This window comes from Octodon degus, unplaced genomic scaffold (assembly GCF_000260255.1).
Source record: "Octodon degus isolate 3935 unplaced genomic scaffold, OctDeg1.0 scaffold00195, whole genome shotgun sequence".
Lineage (NCBI taxonomy): Eukaryota > Metazoa > Chordata > Mammalia > Rodentia > Octodontidae > Octodon > Octodon degus.
This window is the reverse complement of record NW_004524771.1, coordinates 4,235,430-4,246,746: the sequence shown is the minus strand read 5'-3', so window position 1 is coordinate 4,246,746 and position 11,317 is coordinate 4,235,430. Positions and strand designations below refer to the sequence as shown.

Below are 11,317 nucleotides of genomic sequence, written 5' to 3'. Positions count from 1 at the left end.
ACAATATACAGCCTTGTAGCAGGACAGTCCTGTGTTTTTTGTTTTGTTTTTTTTTGAATCAAAATTTCACTCTGTATTCTAGGCTGGTCTTGAACTCATTTTATAGTCCAGGCTGGCCTTGAACTCATGGTGATCTTCTTGCCTTAGCATCCTGAGTGCTAGGATTATAGGTGTGCACCACCATGCCTGGTTTGCATATAATTTTTCCTGCAATGCATTTCAATTCCAATTCCAATTTCAATCTTCCTCCTCTTCCTCCTCCTCCTCCTCCTCCTCCTCCTCCTCCTCCTCTTCCTCTTCTTTTGAGCCAATGCCTTACTATGCAGTTCAGTATGTCTTTTTACATTGTTTTGGTACTGGGACTCAAACTCAGGACCTCATACATGCCAGACAGGTGCTGTGCCACTGAGCTATATCCTCAGCTCCAGGCTGCCCTTGAAGATCTTACTACATAGCTTGGGCTACCCTTGAATTCATTGCAATCTTCCTACCTCAGCCTCCTGAGGGCTGGAATTACAGGTATGTGCTGCCAAACTTGGCTTCTTGCAGTTATTTTCATTTTACAGATGAAGAAACTGAAGCTTAGAGAGATTCAATAAGTAGCTCAAAGTGCCATAACTTAGTGTGCTACTTTTCCATCACTGTGACAAAATACTTATTTTTTATTTTTTTTTTGGTGGAACTGCGGATGGAACTCAGGCACTTGTCCTTGCCAGGGAAGTGATTATTCCACTGAGCCGTCTCCCTGGCCCCAAAATTCTTATCTTGAAGGAAAGTTTATTTTAGCTCCTGGTCTCAGTCCATGGTCAGCTGACTGTAGTGCTTTTAGGCCTGCAATGAGACAGAAACGTGACTGGAGAGTGTGGTGGAGGACAGTGTGCCTGTCTTGGTGGCCAGACAGAAAAAGAGAGGGGAAGAGGTGAGGAGAAAGTACACCCTTCTAGGACATGCTCCCCCAGGGACCTGCTTCTTCTAAGTAGGCCTCCCCGCCACAATTTCCACTGTCTCCTAACAGTACATTTAACTATGAATGCATCAGTGGATTAATCCATTGATAGATCAGAGCCCTCAGACTATTCATTTCCCAAAAGCCCCACCTTTGAACATTGCTCTATTGGGGACCAACTCTTCATATGAGCTGTTGGGGGAACAATTCTATGTCCAAACCATCATAGCAAGTGACAGAGCCAGGATTCAAACCTGGAGTCCAGAAAGCTCACTTTTTAGAAAGGGTAATTGATAAATGTATGTATATAATGACAGTCCACTGAGACAACAATGTGCAATATATTTATTACTGAAACTGTCCTACTGATCGGTTTTGAAACTGTCTCATTGCTATTTGTTTCACAATAAAATTGTTAAAAACATAATCACAATATAGAAAGGTAAATATTTACTCGGGCTATGAGTTATGTATTGAAGTGAGCCCAGAGAATTTAGCATCTGCCCAACCCTTGAGGCAGTTTGGTAGGATGGAAGGGCACAGGCCTGAGGCTCAGCCATAGCTGTAGGTGGGGTTGAGTGCCAGCTTTATCACCTCACAGCTGTTTGCACTGGAGTGACTCATCTAGCTCCCTGAGCATCTTTCTCTTCTGGAACCAGATCACTTATATCCATGGGGCTACTGAGAAAATTAGACTTGTTAAATTTAGGTAGAGGGTCCAGCCATTGCCTAGTCCGTAGTCAGTCCAGAGTCGAGTTGTTTGTTTCTTTTTTCTTTGATTCAGAAGTGGAAAATGTAGCAAGAAGATGAGGAGGCAGGTTTAACCACTTTAAATATGGCAGTTAAATAGAAATAAATTAGGGATTCTACTCAGAGCTTCTGCTTGAAGAAGCTATTATTTTGGGAGGAGTTAAAACATATATATATGTGTGTGTATACGTGTTTATATATATATAAACTTTATTGATGTATACTTTATATATAATAAAATATACTGCTGGGCATGGAGAGACATGACTATAATCCAATGCTCAGGAGGTTGAGGCAGGAAGATTGCCATGAATTCAAGGCCAGTCTCGGCTACTTAGTGAGATAAAAACCAGCCTGAACTACATAGCAAGACCAAAAAAACAAAACAAAACAAGACAACAGCAATAAGATATTCCATGAATTTTGTAAAGTTTCATGAGTTTTGATAAGTGTATCATTTAGCATTATCCGTATTTTTGATCATAAGTGGGCATTTGCAAAGCTGCTATCTATAGCAAGGCTTCTGTACTTTAAAAGAGAGTATTGATAATGGTGATGATTGTGTAACAATGTGAATTGACTTTTACAACCAAAAATAATTAAAATGGTAAGTTTTATGTCATCTCTGTTTTTACCACAATAAAAAAAAAGTGAGAGGTTTTGTTTTGGTTTTACCTACTCTGGATAAATTATCATTCAGCACCATTGGGTGACTTCTTTGAAGTTTGATTTATGTTATTGCAGTTTTCTAGCCAGTCATAATTACTTTGGGGTCCTGTCACAAAGGAATCACCTTGGATTTGTGAATATTTTAATTATCGCCTGTTAAGAGCGCTGCGGTATGGTCAGCTGCTGACGGATATGAGCAATTTCCCAGATAATTTATAGATGGCTCTGTGCTTTGTTTTCCTGTTAGCACTGTTTTCCCACAGGCTTACTTCTGTACAAGTGAGAGATAAGAGTTTCCTTTAAGTGGCAGTTTAAAGGCTGAACTGTTCACCTTCTTGACTCTTGTGTACACACACAGGGCACAGAGCATCCTGACTCAGCAACTGGAGTTTCTGGCCCTGTGTCTTACTCCTGACTCTGACCTGTGTGGACTGTGTGAATGCTTTAGAGTCCCATCCCTGCAGCTGATCTCAGCAGTTTCTTTTTCTGTGCAGTGCCAGATTCGCTTTGGAGGGAGAAAAGAGATTGCTTCGGATTCTGATAGCAGGTAAGTATGTCTTTATCACGGCTCACTGTCCAGACCAAAAGGTTCTGAGAAATGGTGAGCTTCTGTATTCTGCCTCTGCAGCCAGGAGGTGTAGGGATTGAATTTGGGTCAACTGTGGACCATCTATGCAATGACTGCTTACCTAAAATTTTTCTAGTTTCTTCTACTTCTCCTTTTGGGAATGTGTTCTGGAGGAACTCACTGAAATGGCAAAAAGTTATTTCTGGGATAATCGAGGCTTTTTTTTTTTTGAGACAGGGTCTATGTATTTCAGGCTGGACTTGAATTTACTGTATAAGCCCAGGCTGGTCTTGAACTCAAGGTGGTCCTCTTGCCTTAGCCTCTTAAGTGCTGGGGTTACAAATATGTACTCCCATGCCTGGTTCAGTTGAGAACTTTGAAAATTCAGAAACCTAAATACTGAATACCTGGAAAAATCATTGGTCAAGTATAGTACCTTATTGGAAAAGAATATTCTATAACAAAATTGATGTTCATGTAGAATTTGTTTTAAGGAGAAAAATACATGTGTATTAACTAAAACTTTTATATATAATAAACTTGCAAAAAAATTAAATCTGCATATTTTATAACAATGAAAGAAAGAGATAAAACTTTGTGGCTGCAGTGTGGTCTTAGATTTCTTATTTTGGTACCAAGAATCGAACTCAGGGCCTTGTGCTTGCCAGGTAGGTGCTGTGCCACTGAGCTATATCCTGGTCCCTTAGGTAGGTTAAACAGTAATGGCAAAAACCACACCAAAATGTGAACAGAGGTAGTATTGGGGGTAGGAATATTTAAAATCTTTATGTTTTTAGGTTTTTTCATATTTTTTACTGTGGTCCTGTACTCTTATGATAAAAAAGTCCTAAAACTTGCCATTGATGTGACCCAGGAGGGGTTGACATGATCGTGTAAGTTTATAACATGAGCAGAACACATGGATTTTGGCAGAGGTGAGACATAGGCATTCAGGCCTTGCTGGAAATGCACTGTGGTGCAGTCAGGGCTAACTCATGTACTGTGGCCCATGCAGAGGCTGGAGGTGCACTCCTGCTTAGCCTTCGTCCAGCAAGGAAACCGTCCGTGTCCACCCTTCTACTCCAGCCTACTGAATAAAGTCACTCATTCCTCCACTGGTCCTTTCATCTCTTTGTTCTGCTGTGAAACTTCAACAACTGTGAGCACGGCAGATAGAGCCTGGAGAAATTCTTTGAAACTGTTGCAAATTGAAAATGGCGCTCCCACTGCCTTTCTTCTTTGCTTAGGTTTTCTCCCTAATACTTACTAATATACTATACATTATGCTTTTTAAATTTTGCTTCTTCTATTTCTCCAGCTTGATATATTTCTTTTTTTTTTTTTTTTTTTTTTGGCGGAACTGGGGATTGAACTCAGGTCCTTGAGCTTGCCAGGCAAGCGCTTATTCTACTGAGCTATCTCCCCAGCCCCTTGATATATTTCTCATGCCAAAAGTATTTAGAAGTTGCTCAGTAAAGATTTATTTATTTATTTACTTAGTTTTTTGGTACAAGGTCTTGCTACGCAGCTGGGTCTCATAGTTATTCCCTGTTTCAGCCTCCCTGGAGCTGGTATTGCAGGTATGCACCACCATGCCCAGTTTTGGTGGCTGGTACAGTGCAGGGCTGGCACAGCATGTGGTACCAGGGATCAGACACAGATGCTTGAGCTTGCCAGGCAGGCACTTAGACCACTAAGCTATCTCCCTGCCCAGTAAAGATTTATCTTGATGAGTTTTTGTTTTTTTTTTTTTTGGTATGAGGAATCAAGCTCATGACCTCAAGCTTGCCAGGCGGGGACTATACCACTGAAATACATCCCCAGCTCCTATGAGTTTGTGTATAGCTACACACTGCTATATAGTCAGGAATGTAAAAGTCTGTCACTGTCATCAGGCTTGTGAGCTTTGAGGGCTGAAGGTCTGCTTCTCCTTTTATTTTATTTTTTATTTCTTAGCATTTTATACAGATATTTTTTGCCTATCACATATTAGAGTTTCAGTGTGTGTTTATGACATTTCATTATCAATTAGGCTTTAATAGAGGCCTACTTTGAGGCCTGGTCTCAGTCAGAATAGGGCTCCTCATTTTGGGAAACATGATCCAGCTGCATCAGAATCGCTTGGAGGCTTATAAATTAATGGTGCAGATTTAATATCCCATTCTCCATCTTCTGATTGAGGATGTATGTATGTGCACATGAGAAAAAGAGGGAGTGTGTGTGTGTGTGTGTGTGAGAGAGAGAGAGAGAGAGAGAGAGAGAGAGAGCGAGAGCGAGAGCAAGAGAGCGAGTGAGTGGTCAGGCGAGTGAGCAAGTGGCAGGGGAGAGAATGAATGAATGAATGAATGAATATACATTTGGGGAAGTATAGCTTGGGAATTTGCATTGTCATTAAGCTCCCCAAGTGATTCTAGTTGTCACCAAAGCTAGTCTAATCATTGTGCCAGGCCTTGGGATGCAGAGTTAATTAAAAAGGGCTCTTGTGTCCTGGGCCAGGTTGGTGTGCCTGTGTGTGTATGCCTGTGGATGTGTATGGTATATCATCTGGATGTATCCATGATTTTATTACTTTTCTTTGTAATTGTGTCATCCATTTCCTGAGAGACAAATGTTAATATATTCCTATTTAATAGAATTCACTGCTATAACTTTTATTCTGTAAACTGTGATTTTTTTTTTTTAGGTCCTGGGAATTGAACTCAGGGCCTCATGATTGCCAGGCAGGCACTGTGCTGCTGAGCTACATCCCTGGCCCTCAGCTACATTCCTAGACTCACAATCACTGTTGTTTATGGTTAAACAATAATCATATAATCGTAATAATAATATTAACCCAGATCAGGGGTTAATACTAAAAATATTAATTATTGTTTGCTTTACTTTTGCTACTCTGTATGTTCCTGCTTAGTGTTTAGGACAATTTCAGGAACAGTATTGATAATTTTTTTCTTTACTGATGAGAAAACAGTCTCAAAGAGACAAAATAGTGCTTCCTAGATTAGACATTTTTTTGTTTGCTTGTGTTTTTATTTTTGTTTAAAGTATGTAGGAGTGTGTGTGTGTAGGTTATATGAAAGGGCTTCACTATGTAGTTCAGACTGGCTTTGAACTCACTTTGTAGCCCAGGCTGGCCTTAAACTCACAGCAGTCCTCCTGCCTCAGCCTCTTGAGTAGTGGGATTACAGGTGTGCGCCATTACACCTGGCAGGGTTAGACTTCTTGCAAGTATTAAACTTAGATGATGGACCCAAGTCTCCTAGACTCCACAGTGTTCAATTGGTCGTATGTATCTCTGCATTCTTCAGCTGTGAATTCAATGACTGCATAGTAAAAATAATAAAAAGGGCTGAGAATAAGGCTAGAGTATATATACTTATCTTGTGTGGGGCTTTGGGTTCTAGCCCTGCACCAAAATAACTACAATACTGTACTGCACTGTACAAACTTTGTTTTGGGCCATTATTCCCTAGACAAGCCATTATAATCACTATTCACCTAGCATTTTTATTTTCTTAGGTAATACTAGTAATCTAGAGATGACTAAAAGTATATAGGAGGGGGCTGGATCCCCCAGGAGTGCCCCGGATTTGGAGCTGAGGGCCTCCTTTAAACACACACCTGTAGCTTGTTTTCTTTCTTTCTTTCTTTTTTTTGGTGGAACCGGGGATTGAACTCAGGCTATTGTGCTTGCCAGGGAAGCACTTATTCCACTGAGCTATTTCTCCGGCCCCTGTAGCTTGCTTTCTACAAAAGATGTCAAAGAATTAAAAATGCAGGTAACACCGGAAACTCCAGGAAGGATCCCTGTTTTAAATCCTTTTGAAAGCCCAAGTGATTATTCTAATCTCCATGAACAAACTGTTGCTAGTCCTTCTGTTTGTAAATCTGTAAATCTGTGAAACTGCCAACTCCAGGAGAATTTAGATGGTTTATTGATCAACTAGCTGTAATAAATCCTGTAGAAATAGACCCAGAAGAGATTCATCGTCAGGCCTCATACTTAAGTCATTCTTGAATAAAGATGTGGAAGACAAAAGACAAAAAGCCATTGACGAGTTTTTCACTGACGATATCATTGTACCCTCTTCTTGGACTGATCATGCAGATAAACAGCTTTCAGAGTATCATCCCAGTAAATGTGATAACAAAAATAGTGACTCTCCAGCTGACAGAAGCTGGCCATTCATCCTGAGAAAAGCAATGCTGCTTGTAAGACATTGCTGTCTTCCTGTGGATTTTAATTTAGAAAGTGTATTAGGTGACTATTTTAGAGCTAATGAATTTGCCGATCAGTCTCCTGGAAACCTCAGTTCCTCATCGCTCTGAAGAAAGCTCTTTTTAAATGGGAATGAAAGTATCTCTGACTCCCTACTGTCAGCTTCACTCCAAAGTCCTCATGGCACTGCCCAGGCCTCGCCTGAGGTGTTTAATTCAATAGGTTTATCTCCTGGGACCTCTGCAGACCCCAGACTTGGGGCAGTTTTCTTCTAGTTCTATTCAAGGTAGTGCAAAAAAGTACAGTTTGGGGAGCATAAAGAGTCCTTCAACTATTTCTTCACCCACTTTCTTACCAGTAGCACTTCAGATAAGAAAGACACCACTCTCAGAACAAAGGCAGTTTACTTTGCCCTCTTCTGATGCCTCATCTGGAATAAATTCTAAAGGAATTGCTAACCCATGTAGCAGAAGTCCTCATATAGATGGCTACTCCCCCATTACAAATTGGTCTCCTATGAGTCTAGAGATGTGCAGAGGCGGGCCTCCATATTGGACCTCCTTGATCCGAATTCCTTTTGCTCTGGAGACTCACAGTGAAGATGAGGAAGAGAAAGAAAATGTTCCTGCCCTGGATGCCATGGATGCCATGGGAGGGCCCCTGTGGCTGCTGATGAGCGATGCTTCCACCCCCAGGCCCTACTTCATGGTGACTTCTGTGTTCATTACACAGCATCCTCCTGGTGCTTCTGGGAAAGTACTAGCTCTGCAGGATGTGGAGCGCGAGAATGACACGGTGGACATGGGTGACCCTGCAGAGGCAGCAGGTGAGAACTCTTGGAGTAAGGAGCCCACTGATGATGGCAGTTTGCCTGTGCCTGATTTTGTGAGTGGAATTAGCTTTGGCATTGAAAACAAATGTGCATGTTGCCGCTTGCTGAAAGCAGTCTTCTTCCTTGTGAAAGCAGTAATGTGCAGATGGATAGTGGCTACAGTACACAGACTGGTGGAAGCAATATTATGGATACTGTTGTAGTAGAAAGTTACTGCAAAGAAAGTGATGCACAAACCTTGGAAATGGAGACCAAATTTCAAGTTTGTAATGCAAAGTAAGGCCACAGAACAGAGTCATTAAATGAAAGTATCAAATCTGTCTTGTGCAACAGCCCGCAGAGTACCTCTGTCAGAAGCAAAGCCTGCTGCTGAAGCTGCTCGCGTATTATTTTTTGCAAAGGGTCAATAATGTGATGGTGACTGGGAAAAAACTGCTTCAAGTATCATTTTTAGTTTCATTCCCTCCTTAATGTGAAAAATCAAGGGCTTAGGGATACAGAAACAATAGAAAAGATCCTATAGCATGAAGTTGCTGGAATATAGTTCTACTTTTTATCAGTAAATATTTTTGTACAAAAAAAATAAAGTATATAGGAAGATCTGTGTGTAGGTTATATGCAAGCACTGCACAGCGTATGCAAGGGTTTGAGCACGCTGAGATTTTGGTGTCCCCTGGGTTTGTGTGTGTCCTAGAACCAATCCTCCACAGGTAATGAGGGACAGCTATACATTATTTCTCTGTTCATGTTTAGTAATTACTTTGGTTTCACGGCTGCCTTATAAGATTTTTTTTTCCCTTTGTGGAATTCTTTCTTGCTATAAATCCTGATCTTATTTTTAAAATGTTAAAGGTAGCATTACTTTCATGTAGCAAAGGCTGTATCATCATCCCATTTGGTGAGAAAGTTTCACTCAGAGAGGAAAAGCCAGCGAACATTTAAAGATAGCTGTTGTGAGGTCTGAAAAGGTAGACAAGTCACCTTCTTCCTCACTTCTGATAAGTGGTCCAGTTCTGGAATGCAGTTTAAATCTGCTTGATTCTCTGCAGTCCTGTATCAGTCACAAGCATTTCTCACAGTTGGTTGCTATTGTAGCTTCCAGGGTGGGTCCCCTACTCTTGTCCTGCTTCCACGGCATGTGAGAGATTCTGCAGAATGTTGATTCCCTCACCTCATTTTTTGATTGACTCTTCAGACAGACAGTGTGTTGGAAATTTGATTCCTCAATGAAAAGTGTTGGGAGGTGAGGCCTAGAGTCATGGGGCAGAACCCCTGGTGAACGGATTAGTGCCTTTTTCTTAAGAATGAAGTAGCTGTGGAGGGAGGTCAGTCTCTCCTTGTATGTGCCCGCTTGCTCTTCCACTTTCCTCCTTGAGTTGAGGAAAATGAGGCCCTGGATGGCACCATGCCCCACTCTGTGGAGCCATGAGCTGAAATAAACCTTTGCTTTATAAATTACCCAGTGTAAGGGAGCATTTTGTTATAGCAATAGGAAATAGACTAAGACAGTTGTGTGCTGGTGTGTCACAGGGCTTTTAGTAACAAATAACAGAAATATGTTCCAGCTGAGGGTATTATAAGCTTAGAGCATCCAAGGCCAGCCACCTTTGGAAACAGAAAGGAGTCAGGAACCTTTCCAAGGCTCTCAAGCCAGAAGCAAGAGCTGCAGGAGTGGCCCTAGGAGGAATGTCCCTTTGCTAGAGTAAGTACCAGTCGCCTTCTGACTCTGTTCAAGATTGACTTTGTAGAGAGAAATCTACTGGTGAATCTCAGGTCACTTGGCCACCAGTTGAGGACCTTTCTGGGACCCCATTGCCTTCTGCCTTTTTTTTTTTTTTTTTTTTTTTGCGGAACCACGGATTTAACTCAGGTCCTTGCACTTGCCAGGGAACCCATTGCCTTCTGAAGTGAAAAGATATTAACCTACTTCACCATCCCACCAAGGTGGTAGGCAGCAAGGAAGCAAAAAAAACCTTCAAAACAAAATATGGCTGCATTTGTAAAGGTGGAATGAAAAAAGGTGGCTGGATAGGCCAGTGGTTGTTTGGTATGTTTACTGTTATAATGATTTCTTTGGTTGTGATAGCACTGTGCCGTCTTGCTTAGGTCACTAGCTGTTGTTTGACCTTGCTACCATTCCAGGTTGTAGGCAGGCAAGAGAGGGGTATTTTCCAATTTCTTACAAGTATAAAACTTAGGGCTGGTCACTTGGGTAGCAGGTGCTGGGATTTATTGTCATCTTCTAAGCACTGATGTGGACCTCTGGTTCCCAGTGTGGTTCTCACTCTTTTTTCTTTTTTAAAATTATTTATTCACTTATTTGGTACAGGGTCTCACTATGCAGCTTGGATTTGTAGTAGTCCTCCTGTCTCAGCTTCCCCTGAGCTGGGATTACAGGCATGTGCTACCATGCCCTGTTTTGGTGGCTGGCATGGCATGCGGTATGGGGGATCAAATCCAGGTCCTTGAGCTTGCAGATGGGTGCTTAGACCAGTGAGCTATCTCCCCAGCCAGTTCTCATTCTTTAGCAATGTCTTTGTTGTCTGTCTAGCACTACTTTGCCAAAGTGAGATTTGTGTTGCTGCAAGTATTTGACATCATTTTAGGTGTTAAATGTCATGGTGTCGGTTCCTCTCAGTTCTTTTGCAGAAAAGCAATATCAGAGGGAATGACTTGGTTTGGTAGTAAATTGGATTAAATGAAATTCAAAATCTCTGATCACTTTTTAACCCACAAAAATGGCAGGTTGTTCAAAGTAATTCAAAATAATGTTTCTTATACCTTTTCCTTATTTTCAGCAGAACGTATACAGTTTTCAGTCTTATTTTTCTTCTGGAAGAGTTAAAGTTTAATACTTCAATTGTATTTTCTTTTTTAGGATTTTTTTTTTTTTTTTTTTTTGCTCTGAATGCCTTCAGGGCAGGTTTGGCTGGCTGAAGTTGTAGGGATCGAATCACAGCAACCTGAGCCTGATTGCTTTGTCGAAACAGCCACTTACAGAATTGAGCTAAGGGGCAGGCCCCCTTCAATTGTATTTTCTTAAAAGAAAATGTACTCTGTGTTACATGATGCTGCTTACAATAGCAATAGATTCTTTTTTCTTTTAACAACCAGAATGTTTAAGTGAATAAACTGATTCAAATTTAAGACAAGAAAGTGGTTGTAGGGGCTGGTGAGATGGCTCAGTGGTCTAAAGCACCTACTTAGAACAAGCTTAGCAAAGCACAGGGACCATGGTTCGATCCCCTAGCACCACATGCCAGCCAACCCCTCCCCCAGGTGGGCTGAGCTGGCTACACAGACACACACACACACACACACACACACACACACACA

At 41.4% G+C, this 11,317-nt stretch overlaps 1 protein-coding gene and 1 pseudogene across 1 annotated transcript in view; both read left to right on the top strand.

Moving 5' to 3' along the window:
- Snx29 (sorting nexin 29) overlaps positions 1–11,317 on the top strand; it is a 626,724-nt gene that overhangs the window by 26,273 nt on the left and 589,134 nt on the right. The window contains exon 3 of the mRNA XM_023704394.1: positions 2,860–2,912. Coding sequence (XP_023560162.1) covers positions 2,860–2,912 — 53 coding nt within the window. The remainder of the gene's footprint in view (positions 1–2,859; positions 2,913–11,317) is intronic.
- On the top strand, positions 3,819–8,261 carry LOC105743958 (annotated as a pseudogene).